Source organism: Eschrichtius robustus, chromosome 3 (genome assembly GCF_028021215.1).
Source record: "Eschrichtius robustus isolate mEscRob2 chromosome 3, mEscRob2.pri, whole genome shotgun sequence".
Classification (NCBI taxonomy): Eukaryota; Metazoa; Chordata; class Mammalia; order Artiodactyla; family Eschrichtiidae; genus Eschrichtius; species Eschrichtius robustus.
This window is the reverse complement of record NC_090826.1, coordinates 159,735,442-159,754,212: the sequence shown is the minus strand read 5'-3', so window position 1 is coordinate 159,754,212 and position 18,771 is coordinate 159,735,442. Positions and strand designations below refer to the sequence as shown.

General features: G+C 39.5%; 1 protein-coding gene across 1 annotated transcript in view; it reads left to right on the top strand.

Annotated features, from left to right (window-relative positions):
• Positions 1-18,771, top strand: part of PLD5 (phospholipase D family member 5) — a 474,233-nt gene that overhangs the window by 365,155 nt on the left and 90,307 nt on the right. The window contains exon 5 of the mRNA XM_068538505.1: positions 9,604-9,731. Within this exon, the coding sequence (XP_068394606.1) occupies positions 9,604-9,731 (128 nt within the window). The remainder of the gene's footprint in view (positions 1-9,603; positions 9,732-18,771) is intronic.

Below are 18,771 nucleotides of genomic sequence, written 5' to 3'. Positions count from 1 at the left end.
GGCCTGGGGCTCGGGACCTGAGCAAGAATCGGTGGGGAGTCTAAGAGCTAATAAATAGTCCAATGCACATATCCCAGGCCAGGAAGTGAGAGCCAGCCAATGTCACAGAAGATTAGAGTTTCTAGGCAGAATGAGAAGGCAGGTGAAGACCTGACAGAGGCACATGTTGAAGGTAGACTCTGAAGCAAATCCAAGATCACCTTGATTCTCTTCCTCCAGAGATGAGAAGATGCTCCCATTAGTGCTGGTCAGCCTAGTGCTGTTGAAGAGCATAGGCAGTTAAAGTGTCCAAGATCTCTGTTATGGATTGAGTTGCGTCTCCCCAGAAGACACGTTAAAGACCTACCCCCCAGTACCTCAGAATATGACCTTATTTGGAAGTAGATTTTTTGCAGGTATAATTAATTAAGATAGGATCATACTGTAGTACGATGGCCCCTTAATCCAGCATAATTAATGTCAGTATAAGAAGAGGAGAAAACAGAGACACATAAGAAGAAGAGACCATGTGACAACAGAAGTGGGGAGATTGGAGTGATGCATCTGTTAGCAAAAGAATGCCAAAGATTGATGGCCACCACAAGAAGCTAGGAAGAAGCAAGAAAGGATTATCCTCTACAGGTTTCAGAGGGAGCACGGCTCTGCTGACATCTTCATTTTGGACTTCTAACCTCCAGAACTAAGAGAGAACAAGTTTCTGTTGTTTTAAGTCACTCAGTTTGTGATACTTTGTAATGGCAGCCCTAAGAAACTAATACACTCTCCAAAGACAAATGCTGCTCTTCATCCACTTAGGAGCACTGACAGCTGTCTCTGGGGGCACCACACCCTCTGTGCAGATTTGGGTCCCTCCATAATTGCCATGATAACTACCCATTTTGGACATTCAGATTCTTCCATACCTCTGGCATGTTACTCTTCCTGGATGGCTGAAGGCTAAGGAACATGTGCCTGCAATTATCTAGGATAATGAACTTGCTCCACCCACAGAGAAAAACTTCCTGGATGCTCTCTTCACCGTAGATCCTCTCCCAGCCCCATGGCCTCTATTGTCATCCTCCTGCCACAGGAGCTCAGATGCATACATTTTCCCAAGAGTTACAGATTAAGTTCATAGTGTAAATCACTCTTCTTTCTGTATCCTGGAATGTAGCCTTAGGCATATGATACTACATCTTCCTCTTGTAGTGAAGATTTTGACAAAGAAAAGGCCCACCAGAATACATTTTCTTTATTAATACTGAATATGTGAAAATAGAATAGTTTAGTACATTAAATATATACATGTAGATTGTTCTTTTAAAGAAATGGACCTTTACCGGAAATTCATTTAAGTGGCTTTGTATTCAGTGGGCTATATGTTCCTTTTTTTTTTTTTTTTTTAACACCTTGATTGGAGTATAATTGCTTTACAATGGTGTATTAGTTTCTGCTGTGTAACAAAGTGAATCACCTATACGTATACATATATCCCCATATCCCCTCCCTCTTGCATCTCCCTCCCACCCTTCCTATCCCTCCCCTCTAGGTGGACACGAAGCACCGAGCTGATCTCACTGTGCTAGGCGGCTACTTCCCACTAGCTACGTATTTTACATTTGCTACTGTATATATGTCCATGCCACTCTCTCACTTCGTCCCGGATTACCCTTCCCCATCCCCGTGTCCTCAAGTCCACTCTCTACATCTGCATCTATATTCCTGTCCTGCCTCTAGGTTCTTCAGAACCTTTTCTTTTTTTTTTTTGGATTCCATGTATATATGTTAGCATACAGAATTTGTTTTTCTCTTTCTGACTTACTTCACTCTGTATGACAATCTCTAGGTCCATCCACCTCACTACAAAAAACTCAATTTCATTTCTTTTTATGGCTGAGTAATATTCCATTGTATATATATGCCACATCTTCTTTATCCATTCATCTGTCAGTGGACACTTAGGTTGCTTCCATGTCCTGGCTATTGTAAATAGAGCTGCAATGAACATTGTGGTACATGACTCTTTTTGAATTATGGTGTTCTCAGGGTATATGCCCAGTAGTGGGATTGCTGGGTCATATGGTAATTCTATTTTTAGTTTTTTAAGGAACCTCCATATGGTTCTCCATACTGGTTGTATCAATTTACATTCCTACCAACAGTGCAAGAGGGTTCCCTTTTTTCCACACCAGCTCCAGCATTTACTGTTTGTAAATTTTTTGATGATGGCCATTCTGACTGGTGTAAGGTGATACCTCATTGTAGTTTTGTTTTGCATTTCTCTAATGATTAGTGATGTTGAGCATCCTTTCATGTGTCTGTTGGCAATCTGTATATCTTCTTTGGAGAAATGTCGATTTAGGTCTTCTGCCCATTTTTGGATTTGTTTTGTTGTTTTTTTGATACTGAGCCGCATGAACTGCTTGTATATTTTGGAGATTAATCCTTTGTCAGTTGTTTCGTTTGCAAATATTTTCTCCCATTTTGAGGGTTGTCTTTTCGTCTTCTTTATGGTTTCCTTTGCTGTGCAAAAGCTTTTAAGTTTCATTAGGTCCCATTTGTGTATTTTTGTTTCTATTTCCATTTCTCTAGGAGGTGGGTCAAAAAGGACCTTGCTGTGATTTATGTCATAGAGTGTTCTGCCTATGTTTTCCTCTTAGCAGTTTTATAGTGTTTGGCCTTACATTTAGGTCTTTAATCCATTTTGAGTATATTTTTGTGTATGCTGTTAGGGAGTGTTCTAATTTCATTCTTTTACATGTAGCTGTCCAGTTTTCCCAGCACCACTTATTGAAGAGGCTGTCTTTTCTCCACTGTATATTCTTGCCTCCTTTATCAAAGATGAGGTGACCATATGTGTGTGGGTTTATCTCTGGGCTTTCTATCCTGTTCCATTGATCTATATTTCTGTTTTTGTGCCAGTACCAAACTGTCTTGATTACTGAAGCTTTGTAATATAGTCTGAAGTCAGGAAGCCTGATTCCCCCAGCTCCATTTTTCGTTCTCAAGATTGCTTTGGCTATTCGGGGTCTTTTGTGTTTCCATACAAATTGTGAAATTTTTTGTTCTAGTTCTGTGAAAAATGCCATTGGTGGTTTGATAGGGATTGCACTGAATCTGTAGATTGCTTTGGGTAGTGTACTCATTTTCACAATGTTGATTCTTCCAATCCAAGAACATGGTATATCTCTACATCTGTTTGTTTCATCTTTAATTTCTTTAATCAGTGTCTTATAGTTTTCTGCATACAGGTCTTTTGTCTCCTTAGGTAGGTTTATTCCTAGGTATTTTATTCTTTTTGTTGCAATGGTAAATGGGAGTGTTTCCTTAATTTCTCTTTCAGATTTTTCATCATTACTGTGTAGGAATACAAGAGATTTCTGTGCATTAATTTTGTATCTTGCTACTTTACCAAATTCATTGATTAACTTTAGTAGATTTTTTGTAGCATCTTTAGGATTCTCTATGTATAGTATCATGTCATCTGCAAACAGTGAAAGTTTTACTTCTTCTTTTCCGATTTGGATTCCTTTTATTTGTTTTTCTTCTCTAATTGCTGTGGCTAAAACTTCCAAAACTATGTTGAATAATAGTGGTGAGAGTGGACATCCTTGTTTTGTACCTGATCTTAGCAGAAATGCTTTCAGTTTTTCACCATTGAGAATGATGTTTGCTGTGGGTTTGTCATATATGGCCTTTATTATGTTGACATAAGTTCCCTCTATGCCTACTTTCTGGACGGTATTTATCATAAATGGGTGTTGAATTTTGTCAAAAGCTTTTTCTGCATCTGTTGAGATGATCATATGGTTTTTATTCTTCAATTTGTTAATATGGTATATCACATTGATTAATTTGCTTATACTGAAGATTCCTTGCATTCCCAGGATAAACCCCACTTGTTCATTGTGTATGATCCTTTTAATATACTGTTGGATTCTGTTTGCTAGTATTTTGTTGAGGATTTTTGCATCTATGTTCATCCATGATATTGGCCTGTAGTTTTCTTTCTTTATTAAGTCTTTGTCTGGTTTTGGTATCAAGATGATGGTGGCCTCATAGAATGAGTTTGGGAGTATTACTCCCTCTACTATATTTTGGAAGAGTTTAAGAAGGATAGGTGTTAGCTCTTCTCTAAATGTTTGATAGAATTCACCTGTGAAGCCATCTGGTCCTGGGCTTTTGTTTGTTGGAAGATTTTTAATCCCTGTTTCAATTCAGTACTTGTGATTGGTCTGTTTATATTTTCTGTTTCTTCCTGGTTCAGTCTCGGAAGGTAGTGCTTTTCTAAGAATTTGTCCATTTCTTCCAGGCTGTCCATTTTATTGGCATATAGTTGCTTGTAGTAATCTCTCATGATTCTTTGTATTTCTGCAGTGTCAGTTGTTACTTCTCCTTTTTCATCTAATTCTACTGATTTGAGTCTTCTCCCTTTTTTTCTTGATGAGTCCAGCTAATAGTTTATCAATTTTGTTTATCTTCTCAAAGAACCAGCTTTTAGTTTTATTGATCTTTGCTATCGTTTCCTTCATTTCTTTTTCATTTATTTCTGATCTGATCTTTATGATTTCTTTCCTTCTTCTAACTTTGGGGTTTTTTTGTTCTGTCTCTAATTGCTTAGGTGTATGGTTAGGTTGTTTATCTGAGATGTTTCTTGTTTCTTGAAATAGGATTATATTCCTATAAACTTCCCTCTTAGAACTGCTTTTGCTGCATCCCATAGGTTTTGGATTGTCGTGTTTTCATTGTCATTTGTTTCTAGGTATTTTTTGATTTCCTCTTTGATTTCTTCAGTGATCTCTTGGTTATTGAGTCGTGTATTGTCTAGCCTCCATGTGTTTGTATTTTTTACAGATATTTTCCTGTAATTGATTTCTAGTCTCATAGTGTTATGTTTGGAAAAGATGCTTCATACGATTTCAATTTTCTTAAGTTTACCAAGTCTTGATTTGTGAACCAAGATATGTCTATCCTGGAGAATGTTCCATGAGCACTTGAGAAGAAAGTTTATTCTGTTGTTTTTGGATGGAATGTCCTATAAATATCAATTAAGACCATCTTGTATAATGTGTCATTTAAAGCTTGTGTTTCTCTTTTTATTTTCATTTTGGATGATCTGTCCATTGGTAAATGTGGGGTGTTAAAGTCCCCTAGTATTATTGTGTTACTGTCGATTTCCCCTTTTATGGATGTTAGCATTTGCCTTTTCTATTGAGGTGCTCCTATGTTTGGTGCATAAATATTTACCATTGTTATATCTTCTTCTTGGATTGATCCCTTGACAATTGTGAAGTGTCCTTCTTTGTCTCTTGTAATAGCCTTTATTTTAAAGTCTATTTTGTCTGATATGAGAATTGCTACTCCAGCTTTCTTTAGATTTCCATTTGCATGAATATCTTTTTCCATCCCCTCACTTTCAGTCTGCATGTGTTCCTAGGTCTGAAGTGGGTCTCTTGTAGACAGCATATTTGTGTGTCTTGTTTTTGTATCCATTCTGTGAGCCTGTGTTTTTGGGTTGGAGCATTTAATACATTCACGTTTAAGGTAATTATCAATATGTATGTTCCTATGACCATTTTCTTAATTGCTTTGGGTTTTTATTGTAGGTCTTTTCCTTCTTTTGTGTTTCCTGCCTAGAGAAGTTCCTTTAGCATTTGTTGTAAAGCTGGTTTGGTGGTGCTGAATTCTCTTAGCTTCTGCTTGCCTGTAAAGCTTTTTCTTTCTCTGTAGAATCTGAATGAGATCCTTGCTGGGTAGAGTAATCTTGCTGTAGGTTTTTCCCTATCATCACTTTAAATATGTCCTGCCACTGCGTTTTGGCTTGCAGAGTTTCTGCTGAAAGATCAGCTGTTAACCTTATGGGGATTCCTTTATATGTTATTTGTTGCTTTTCCCTTGCTGCTTTTAATATTATTTCTTTGTATTTTATTTTTGATAATTTGATTAATATATGTCTTGGTGTGTTTCTCCTTGGATTTACCTGTATGTGACTCTCTGTGCTTCCTGGATTTGATTGACTATTTCCTTTCTCATATTAGGGAAGTTTTCATCTATTATCTCTTCAAATATTTTCTCAGTCCCTTTCTTTTTCTCTTCTTCTTCTGGGACCCCTATAATGCGAATGTTGGTGCATTTAATGTTGTCCCAGAGGTCTCTGAAACTGTCCTCAATTCTTTTCATTCTTTTTTCTTTATTCTGCTCTGTGGTAGTTATTTCCACTATTTTGTCTTCCAGGTCACTTATCCATTCTTCTGCCTCAGTTATTCTGCTATTGATTCCTTCTAGAGAATTTTTAATTTCATTTATTGTGGTGTTCATCATTGTTTGTTTGCTCTTTAGTTCTTCTACGTCCTCATTAAACATTTCTTGTTTTTTCTCCCTTGTATTTCCAAGATTTTGGATCATCTTTACTATCATTACTCTGAATTCTTTTTCATGTAGACTGCTTCCTCATTTGTTTGGTCTGGTGGGTTTTTCTCTGTCTTCTCATTTTGCTTAACTTACTGTGTTTGGGGTCTCCTTTTTGCAGGCTGCAGGTTCGTAGTTCCTGTTGTTTTTGGTTTCTGCCCTCAGTGGGTAAGGTTGGTTCAGTGGGTTGTGTAGGTTTCCTGGTGGAGGGGACTGGTGCCTGTGTTCTGGTGGATGTGGCTGGATCTTGTCTTTCTGTTGGGCAGGACTGCATCTGTTGGTGTGTTTTGGGGTGTCTGTGAACTTATTATGATTTTCGGCAGCCTCTCTGCTAATGGGTGGGGTTTTGTTCCTGTCTTGCTAGTTGTTTGGCATGGGGTGTCTAACACTGATGCTTGCTGGTCGTTGAGTGGAGCTTGGTCTTAGTGTTGAGATGGAGATCTCTGGGAGAGCTCTCACTGATTGATACGTGGTCCCAGGAGGTCTCTGGTGTACCAAAGTCCTGAGCTCAGCTCTCTCACCTCAGAGGCTCAGGCCTGACACACGGCTGGAGCACCAAATCCCTGTCAGCCACAGAGCTCAGAAGAAAAGGGAGGAGAAAAAGAAGAAAGAAAGAAAAAGAAATAAAATAAATAAAGTTATTAAAATAAAAAAAAAATTAACTAAAAAAATTAAAAAGAAAAAAAAAGGAAAAGAAAACACAGAGCAACCAAACCAATAAACAAATCCACCAATGATAACAAGCACTAAAAAACTACACTAAAAAAAAAAAAAACAACAATGGACAGACAGAACGCTAGGACTAATGGTAAAAGGAAACCTATACAGACAAAATCACAAAAAGGATCATACATATACACACTCACAAAAAGGGAAAAAGGAAAAAAACAATATATATATATATAATAATAAAGGAAGAGAGCAACCAAATCAATAAACAAATCTACCAATGATGATACACTCTAAATACTACACTGAGATAAACATAAAGTCAGGAACAAATTAGATGAAGAAAGCAAACCCTAAGTCTACAGTTGCTCCCAAAGTCCACCACCTCAATTTTGGAATGATTCGTTGTCTATTCACGTATTCCAGAGATGCAGGGTACATCACGTTGATTGTGGAGATTTAATCCACTGCTCCTGGGGCTGCATGGAGAAATTTCCCTTTCTCTTCTTTGTTCACACAGCTCCTGAGATTCAGCTTTGGTTTTGGCCCTGCCTCTGTGTGTAGGTTGCCCTCTCGTGTCTGTTCTTCACCCAGACTGGATGGGGTTAAAGAAGAGGCTGATTAGGGGGCTCTGGCTCACTCAGCCAGAGGAGGGAGGGGTATGGAATGTGGGGCGAGTCTGTGGTGGCAGAGGCCAGCATGATGTTGCAACAGCCTGAGTCACACCACTTGTTCTCCCAGGGTAGTTGTCCCTGGATCATGGGACCCTGGCAGTGGCAGGCTGCACAGGCTCCCGGGAGGGGTGGTGTGGATAGTGACCTGTGCTTGCACACAGGCTTCTTGGTGGCTGCAGCAGCAGCCTTAGCATTTCCTACCCAACTCTGGAGTCCGCGCTGATAGCCGCAGCTCGCACCTGTCTCTGGCGCTCGTTTAAGCGGTGCTCTGAATCTCCTCTCCTCACACGCACCGAAACAATGGTCTCTTGCCTCTTAGGCACGTCCAGACTTTTTCCCAGACTCCCTCCCAGCTAGCTGTGGCACACTAGCCCCCTTCAGGCTGTGTTCACACAGCCAACCCCAGTCCTCTCCCTGGGATCTGACCTCCGAAGCCTGAGCCTCAGCTCCCAGCACCCACCCATCCCGACGGGTGAGCAGACAAGCCTCTCAGGCTGGTGAGTGCTGGTTGGCACTGATCTTCCGTGAGGGAATCTCTCCTTTTGCCCTCTGCACCTCTTTTACTGCCCTCTCCTCCGTGGCTCTGAAGCTTCCCCCGCCCACCCCCTATCTCCACCAGTGAAGGGGCTTCCTAGTGTATGGAAACATTTCCTCCTTCACAGCTCCCTCCCAGAGGTGCAGGTCCCATCTCTATTCTTTTGTCTCTGTTTTTTCTTTTTTTCTTTTGCCCTACCCAGGTATGTGGGGAGTTTCTTGCCTTTTGGGAAGTCTGAGGTCTTCTGCCAGCGTTCAGTAGGTATTCTGTAGGACTTGTTCCACATGTAGATGTATTTTTGATATATTTGTGGGGAGGAAGGTGATCTCCACGTCTTACTCTTCTGCCATCTTGAAGGTCCCCCCGTATATGTTCCTTTTGAGAAGCTGTAAACACATAGTCCTGAGGCAGCAGTACATAGCAGCTTGACAACTGATTATGACACATCATGCATAGAACAATTGGTTAAATTCAGATCTTAAAGTGAATTTTTTGGTTTTTAACAATAGTCTGGGTGACCTAGTTGACCTTGCATTTCTGTAAGGCTTGAATAACCCCATTGCTTATATTAAGAACTATCAAATAAAGAAAGGCTAGGAAGAGACCAAATCCAAATTAGACAATGAAGAGGGAAAAAAAGAAGTTAAGGCAAGTGAAAGGGTAAAAGGTGAAACTAACATACAAAAAGTATAGGAAGGCCAGTTCCTATAAACAACAAGGATTTACTGTATAGCACAGGGAACTATATTCAATACCTTATAATAACCTATAATGGGGAAGAATCTGAAATATATATATATATATATATATATATATATATATATATATATGTATATACATAACTAGATCACTTTGCTGTACAGCTGAAACTAATACAATATTGTAAATCAACTATACTTCAATAAATAAAAAGAAGGCCTGTTTCTTATTGAGGAAAGGCATATTACTAAGCAAAACTGATCTTTTATTGATTGCAAAATTGTATGAAAATTATCCCAAAAGTAAAAGAAAAAAGAGCATGGCACACCTATCTCACCATTTGAGTGATAAATCAAGGAGCGGGGATTTGAGTCAGATCTGACTTGAGAAGCCATGATCTTGTCACCATGTGGAGCTATACATAGGGAAAAACTTATTCTTTTTTATTCCCTTTGTATTCTCTTTGGGAATAAAGTAACTCCTTGGGGGTCCTCTGTGCACTAAACTAATGTAAATATTTGGCTTCCCTGAATGCCAACTGTGATGGATGCAAACCATGAGTATTTCTGCCAGTAGGTGACTGACTGCATGTTCATGGCCTTGACACAGAGGCTGACTGGGATTTCCTTGAACTCCTAGGAGCTGAGGTGACCTACATGAACATGACTGCCTACAACAAGGGCCGGCTGCAGTCCTCCTTCTGGATTGTGGACAAACAGCATGTTTACATCGGCAGTGCTGGTTTGGACTGGCAGTCCCTGGGACAGGTAATCTTTTCATTACATAAAGTCAGTGTTCTGTCAGCATCAAAACTACCATCTCCAAAAAAAAAAAGAAAACACAACAAATAAACCTACCACCTCCATAAAGCATTCAGTCACCTTTACTGTGGTTGAGGGAAATTAAACCTACAGCTTCTGTTATTTTGCATAGTTTTAGCAGGTTCACCTTCCTTTAAAGTGAAATGATAAACCTTTCTTTGTTAGAATCATTTTACCAAAAGAACTGCCTTTGCTTTAGCACTTGTATAACTCAGATGCTACTCCAAGATTCTTTAGAGCATGTTTGTGTGTAACTTATATTACACAAAGCTAAATTTTCAGGACGAGATCACATAATCTATGAGAAACAGGAAAACATATCAATTCAGTCTAGGATTACATATTGTAGAATAATAGTTTTATCCCTTTAATAAATCTTAAGATAAAGATGTCTTCATCTTTCTCTTTGCAAATAATTAGCTTCAAATATCTTGAAAATACACTTGAACAGTCTTGTAATTTTCACGTATTTATTTGTGCCGGAGGTGATCCATGGAGGATTACAAATCACCTTCTTCCCATTTCTCAACTAGTGGCTGGAAGTTCTTCATCATTGGATGCATAAGAAGACTGACCAGTCAACCATGCATGCACAGAACCAGTACACAATGTTTTACCTGAGTTCTTTTAGTATTAGGATCCCTGAAATGACATTGAATTCTACTGCACTTCTATTTATTCCTATGGGAAAAAAGCACACACAATGGCCGTAGCTTGAAAGACAACACCACATGGGATAAATCTGAGAGAGGGTAACATTATATTTGTACTGTTAGCTTCAGGCCTTTAACCATTTGCCTCCCAGTTTCCACTCTTTTCCTCTTTTCCTTCTTAAACTACCATCTTTCATGACACATATTCCATCTAGTTTTCCTCTTTTAATGCGTGAGGCAGATAAAAGTGCTCAGCTGTAAAAAAATGGGCAAATGAAATACTAAAAACCCAGTTATTGCCCTCTCCATGGAATAGTGTGGAGCCAAAGTACAGCTTATCTAAGGTGGTTTTCTAGTTTTGCATGTGAAGAGGAGTCACAGTAGCCCAGTCTCAAGGGCCAAGTACTTGGTATCTCTAATAAGACAGTCTCCCTCCCCAGCAGAGGAGGGGACACTGAAAGAAAATTCCATAATTCATTTCGGGATGAAAGCACCATCAAAGATTATGACAAAACATTATTTTATATTTGCTCAGAAAATTAGGTGCTACCTACTGATACAAAAATGATTCTGAATAAAATAATAGTATAAATAATAATAATTGCAACAATAACTAGCTTATATTGAATGCAAGGTGTTGTTCTAAGCCATGTAAATGGATTATCTAATTAAAACCTCTCAATGATCCTATGAGGTAAACGCTATTATTGCATCCATTTTAAAGAAAAGTAGACTTCAGCCCAGAGTTGAGTTTCAGTATTGAATGTTTTAAGCAAATTTCTTCCAATATTAATTTTGATATGAAAAATATAAATTTTGATTCTGTTTATCTTGTGTCTGATGGCCCGTCAAGCACACATATAAAAATAGTGATTACAGCAACATCGGCTTACCTCAGAAATAACAAGTAAGGCAATGATAGTATAAAGCCTCAATAATTTAGAATATTTAGAGAAAAATAGTCTAATTTATGGAAATGTCTGGGTCTATCTTTTGCTCTTTTTGTACTTACAAAATATTAACCAATAAGTATCTTTTGCCCAGAAATTTTCAGCTGGATCGCCCATATTAAATAGATAAAATTGATTCTGTAGCAATATCAATTATATGTAAATTCTGCTAAGTAGTTTTTAAAAAATTTTTACTGGAGTAGAGTTGATTTATAATGTTGTATTAGTTTCTACTGTATAGCAAAGCAAATCAGTTATACATATAGATATATCCACTTTTTTTTAGATTCTTTTCCCATAGAGGTCATTAGAGAGTACTGAGTAGATTTCCCTGTGCTATACAGTAGGTCCTTATTATCTATTTTATATATAGTAGTGTGCATATGTCAATCCCAATCTCCCAATTTATCCCTCCCCCTTCCCCCCCTAGTAACCATAAGACTGTTTTCTACCTCTGTGACTATATTTATGTTTTGTAAATAAGTTCATTTGTACCATTTTTTTAGATTCCACATGTAAGCAATATCATGATATTTGTCTTTCTCTGTCTGGCTTACTTCACTCAGAATGAAAATCTCTAGGTCCATCCATGTCGATGTAAATGGCATTATTTTGTTCTTTTTTATGACTGAGTAATATTCCATTGTACATACGTACCACATCTTCTTCACCCATTCCTTTGTCGATGGACATTTAGGCTGCTTCGATGTCCTGGCTATTGTAAATAGTGTTGCAATGAACATTGAGGTGCATGTATCTTTTCAAATTATGGTTTTCTCCAGGTGTATGCCCAAGAGTGAGAAAGCTGGATCATATGGTAGTTCTATTTTTAGTTTTTTAAGGAACCTCCATAATGTTCTCCATAGTGGCTGTACCAATTTACATTCCCACCAACAGTGTAGGAGTGTTTCCTTTTCTCCACACTCACTCCAGCATTTATTGTTTGTAGATTTTTTGATGATGGCCATTCTGACTGGTGTGAGGTAATACCTCATTGTAGTTTTGATTTACATGTCTCTAATAATGCAAATTATGAGATCTGATTTTTGTAGTGCAATAATTTATCATTATTATAGTGATGTTGAGCATCTTTTCATGTACTTTTTGGCCATCTATACATCTTCTTTGGAAAAATGTCTATTTATTTAGATCTTCCAGACATTTTTTTTTTTTAAAGATTTATTGATTGATTGATTGATTGATTGCTATGTTGGGTCTTCGTTTCTGTGCGAGGGCTTTCTCTAGCTGCGGCAAGTGGGGGCCACTCTTCATCGCGGTGCGTGGGTCTCTCACCATCGCGGCCTCTCTTGTTGCGGAGCACAGGCTCCAGACGCGTAGGCTCAGCAGTTGTGGCTCACAGGCCCAGTTGCTCCACGGCATGTGGGATCCTCCCAGACCAGGGCTCGAACCCATGTCCCCTGCATTAGCAGGCAGACTCTCAACCACTGTGCCACCAGGGAAGCCCCCTCCAGACATTTTTTGATTGGGTTGTTTGTTGTTGTTGTTTTTGTTGTTATTGAGATGCATGAGCTGTTTGTATAGTTTGGAGATTAATCCCATGTCATTTGCTTCATCTGCAAATATTTTCTCCCATTCTGTGGGTTGCTCTTCATGTTGTTATTGTTTCCTTTGCTGTGCAAAACTTTAATTAGATCCCATTTGTTTATTTTTGTTTTTATTTTCATTACTCCAGAAGGAGAATCAAAAAAGATCTTGCTTCGACTTATGTCAGAGAGTGTTCTGCCTATGTTTTCCTCTAAGAGTTTTATAGCATCTGGCCTTACATTTAGGTCTTTAATCCATTTTGAGTTTATTTTTGTGTATGGTGTTATGGAGTGTTCTAATTTCATTCTTTTACATATAACTGCCCAGTTTTTCAAGCACCACTTATTAAAAAGACTGTCTTTTCTCCATTGTATATTCTTGCCTCCTTTGTCATAGATTAGTTGACCATAGGTGCGTGGGTTTACCTCTGGACTTTCTATCCTGTTCCATCGATCTATATTTCTGTTTTTGTGCCAGTGCCATATTGTTTTGATGAATGTAGCTTTGCAGTATACTCTGAAGTCAGGGGGTCTGATTCCTCCAGCTCTGTTTTTCTTTCTCAAGATTGCTTTGGCTATTCAGGGTCTTTTGTGTTTCCACACAAACTTTAAGATTTTTTTTTTCTAGTTCTGTGCAAAATGTCATCGGTAATTTGACAGGGATTGCACTGAATCTGTAGATTGCTTTAGTCGTTTGATAATATTGATTGTTCCAATCCAAGATCATGGTATATCTCTCCATCTGTGCATGTCATCTTTGATTTCTTTCATCAGTATCTTATAGTTTTCTGAATATAAGTCTTTTGCCTCCTTAGGTAGGTTTATTACTAGGTATTTTATTCTTCTTGATGTGATGGTAAATGGGATTGTTTCCTTAATTTCTCTTTCTCATCTTTCATTGTTAGTGTATGGTAATGCAAGAGATTTCTGTGTATTGATTTTGTATCCTGCAACTTTACTGAATTCATTGATGAGCTCTTATAGTTTTCTGGTAGCATCTTTAGGATTTTCTATGTATAGTATCATGTCACCTGCAAACAGTGACAGTTTTACTTCTTTTCCAATTTGGATTCCTTTTGTTTCTTTTTCTTCTCTGATTGCTGTGGCTAGGACTTCCAAAACTATGTTGAATAAAAGTGGCTAGAGTGGACATCTTTGTCTTGTTCCTTATCTTAGAGGAAATGCTTTCAGTTTTTCAACATTGAGAATGATGTTTGCTGTGGGTTTGTCAGATATGGCCCTTATTATGTTGAGTTAGATTCCCTCTATGCAAACCTTCTGGAGAGTTTTCATCATAAATCGGTGTTGAATTTTGTCAAAAGCTTTTTCTGTATCTATTGAGATGATCATAAGTTTTTTATTCTTTAGTTTGTTAATGTGGTGTATCACATTGATTGATTTGCATATATTGAAGAATCCTTGCATCCCTGGGATAAATCCCACTTGATTATGGTGTATGATCCTTTTAATGTGTTGTTGGATTTAGTTTGCTAGTATCTTGTTGAGGATTTTTGAGTCTATGTTCATCAGCGATATTGGCCTATAATTTTCTTTTTTTGTGGTGTCTTTGTTGGGTTTTGATATCAGTGTGATAGTGGCCTTGTAGAATGAGTTTGGGAGTGTTCCTTCCTCTGAAATTTTTTGGAAGAGCTTCAGAAGGATAGGTATTAACTCTTCTCTAAATGTTTGATAGAATTCACCTGTGAAACCATCTGGTCCTGGACTTTTGTTTGTTGGAAGTTTTAAAATCAGTTTCAATTTCAGTACTTACGATTGGTGTGTTCATATTTTCTATTTCTTCCTGGTTCAGTCTTGGAAGGTTGTACCCTTCTAGAATTTGTCCATTTCTTCTAGGTTGTCCATTTTATTGGCATATAGTTGATTGTAGTAGTCTCTTATGATCCTTTGTATTTCTGTGGTGTTGGTTGTAACTTCTTTTTCATTTCTAATTTTATTGATTTGATCCCTCTCCCTTTTTTTCTTGATGAATCTGGCTAAAGGTTTAACAATTTTGTTTATCTTTTCAAAGAATCAGCTTTTAGTTTTATTGATCTTTTCTATTATTTCCTTCATCTCTATTTCATTTATTTCTGCTCTCATCTTTACAATTACTTTCCTTTTACTAACTTTGGGTTTTGTTTGTTCTTCTTTTTCTAGTTGCTTTAGGTGTAAGGTTAGGTTGTTTATTTGTGATTTTTCTTGTTTCCTTAGGTAAGATTGTATTGCTATAAACTTCCCTCTTAGAACTGCTTTTGCTGCATCCCACAGGTTTTGGATTGTCATGTTTTCGTTGTCATTTGTCTCTAGGTATTTTTTTATTTCCTTTTTGATTTCTTCAGTATCATTGGTTGTTTAGTAACATATTGTTCAGTCTCCAAGTGTTTGTGTTTTTTACAGTTTTTTTTTTTTCCTGTAGTATATTGCTAATCTAGTGTTGTGGTCGGAAAAGATGCTTGATATGATTTCCGTTTTCTTAAATTTTCCAAGGCTTGATTTGTGGCCCAATATGTGATTTATCCTGGAGAATGTTCCATGTGCACTTGAGAAGAAAGTGTATTTGGCTGCGTTCAGGTGGAATGTTCTATAAATATAAATTAAGTCCTTTTGGTCTAATGTTTCATTTAAGGCCTTTGTTTCCTTATTGACTTTCTGTCTGGATGATCTATCCAATGGTGTAAGTGGGGTGTTAAATTCCCCCACTAGTATTGTGTTACTGTTGATTTCCCCTTTGACGGCTGTTAGCATTTGGCTTATATATTGAAGTGCTCCTATGTTGGGTGCATATATATTTACAGTTGGTATATCTTCTTCTTGGGTTGGTCCCTTGATCATTATGTAGTGTCCTTCCTTATCTTTCTTTAACAGTCTTTATTTTAAAGTCTAATTTATCTGATATGAGTATTGCTACTCCAGCTTTCTTTTGACTTCCATTTGCATGGAATACCTTTTTCCACCCTCTCACTTTCAGTCTGTATGTGTCCTGAGATCTGAAGTTGGTCTGTTGTAGACAGCATATGTAAGTGTCTTGCTTTTGTATCCATTCAGCCAGTCTGTGTCTTTTGGTTGGACCACTTAATCCATTTACTTTTAAGGTAACTATCAATATGTATGTTCCTATTGACATTTTCTTTGTTGTGGATTTGTTTTTGTAGGTTTCTTTTCTTTCTCTTTTGTTCTCGTCTGTTGTGATTTGATGGCTATCTTTGGTGTTGTGTTTGGGTTGTTTTTTCTGTTTTGTGTGTGCATCTACTGTAGTTTTTGGGTTTGCTGTTCCCATGAGGTTTTGATACAGCATTTTGTATTTGTATTATACAAGGTATTTTAAGTTGATGGTCTCTTTCCTGCCTAGAGAAGGTCCTTTAGCATTTGTTGTAAAGCTGGTTTGGTGGTGCTGAATTCTCTTTGCTTTTGCTTGTCTGTAAAGCTTTTGATTTCTCCATTGAATCTGAGTGAGAGCCTTGCTGGGTAGAGGGTTCTTGGTGGTAGGTTTTTCCCTTTCATCACTTTAAATATACCATGCCACTCCCTTCTGGCGTGAAGAGTTTTTGCTGAAAAATCAGTTGATAACCTTATGGGGATTCCCTTGTATGTTATTTGTTACTTTTCCCTTGTTGCTTTTAATATTTTTTATTTGTCTTTAATTTTTTCAGTTTGATTAGTATGTGTCTCGGTGTGTTCATACTTGGGTTCATCCTGTATGGGACTCTCTGCACTTCCTGTACTTGAGTGACTGTTTCCTTTCTCATGTTAAAGAAGTTTTCAGCTATAATACCTTCAGATATTTTCTCAGGTCCTTTCTCTTTCTTTTCTCCTTCTGGGACCCCTATAATGCAAATGTTGGTACGTTTCACATTGTCCCAGACGTCTCTGAGACTTTCTTCATTTCTTTTCATTCTTGACACCCTATGTCAGGGGGTGTGTTTTGAGGTAGCTGTGAGCTCAGTATGACTTTAAGCAGCCTGTCTGCTGATGTGTGGGGCTGTGTTCCCACTCTGCTGGTTGTTTGGCTTGAGTTGTCCCAGCACTGGAGCCTGTAGGCTGTTGGGTAGGGCTGGGTCTTGGTACCAAAATGGGGACCTCCATTTTGGCACTGATCTATATCCCCTTAGTCCTCTACCACCAGTGTCCTTGCCTCCACAGTGAGCTAAAGCCGAACCCTGCCTCCCCAGGAGACCCTCTAAGACCCCTACTTAGGTCTAGCCCCAGTTCCTATGGAGGTATTGCTTTGTCCTGGGTCCCAGTGCACATGAGTGGAGTCTGTTTCTCCCAACCCTGTGGAACTCCTATGCTCAGGCCCAGTTGCCCTTCAAAGCTAAATGTTCTGGGGGTTCTTCCTCCCAATGCTTGACCCTCAGACTCTCTTGGAGGGCTACTTTTATGTGGGAAAGTTTCTGTGTAGACTGTGTAGGTTTAATATTTTTTGGTGTGAGGGCTGTTTTTAGAATGAACGTCTGCTACCTCTTTCCTCAATATATGCTGGTCATTATCCCCTTGTAGGAGGTGCTACTGATGTTGTGGTGACCTGAGCCCACACTGGATATTGAGCAGGGCCTCCCTTTTGCTCTGTGGTTGTCACTGCCCTGTCAGATGTGGGGTCTGCTCCCTAGTTGTTGCAGTAGAGGCCCCAAGATCTGTTTCTGACCTGTGTTTCTGATCTATGGTGCGAGGTAGGTAGGATTAGAGCACTCCCACTGGGAGGGAAGCCACTGAGTTTTCCTTCTCTGTAGCTGTTCACCTATGAGTGTACTCTGTTTTGTCACTTTTCACCCCCTGTGTTGGCTCACAAATTACACTGTTGTTGGAAGTGCTCTCAGCCCCACCTAACTAGGGGTATGCTGGCAATTGGCCCTGGTGTCTCTCAGGCATTGTTTTTACCAGGCCACCTGTGTAGATCCACTGAAGTCAGGTTCCAGGACTGCAGTAATTGTGCAGCTGGACCTGCTGTGGGAGCTATGAAGGCAGCTCAGATTTTGGCCTGGTCCAATCCCCACATGTACGTGCCCACAAAGCCTACAGCCACTAAAGCTAGACCCGTCTCAGCTGTGGGAGCACTCATCCATTTGGATACCCCACAGGCACTGAGTTTACAAAGCCAAAAGTGGGGCTGTAAATCCACGGTTCCCACAGCCGCAAGGAGAGATTTCAGCTCTTCCTCCTTAGTTGCATGACCCCTGGGGCTCACCTGTGGTTTCAGCCCCACCTCTGCATGTGTGCCTCCCACCAGCAGCTGCTCCCAAGGCTGCCCTAGAGCACACGCACCTGCCCAGGCAGGCAGAGCAGAGGCAGCAATGGGTGGGGCACGCAAGCCTGCTCAGGTGGGCACCCCTCCTAGTGCCCATGGAGGCAGGGGACAGCACATGGGGTAGGGGGCTGCAATGGCGGCCCCACCCCTTGTGCACCACTCAACAATGGCACCCTGCTTCTGTGGAGGCCTGGGCTTCTTCCACGCACATTCCCAGTTGTGGAGCTCCTTCCTCTCATCCCTTCAGGCTGTCTCTTCACAGCCAACAGCTGTTCCCTCCTTGGGTCTGCTCTCCAAACCCCACGTTCCAGCGCCCAGCACCCATCCACACCAGCAGACACGTCTCAGGCTGTGGCGCACAGGGCTATAGCACAGACCATCCGTGTAGGTCTTACTGTGTCCTGCCTGCCACAGACTGGTTGCTGTGCTCTCCTCTGAGCCCTCAAAGTTCCCCTTCTGTCCCAGCTGATTTCCCCACCAGTGAGGGGGCTTCCCAGTGTGCGGGAACCTCTCCTCTCCTTCAGTTCCCCCACCAGGGGCGCTGGTCCCATCCCATTTCCTCTTTTCTTTTTGTCTTTCTTTTGTCCTACCTGGTTG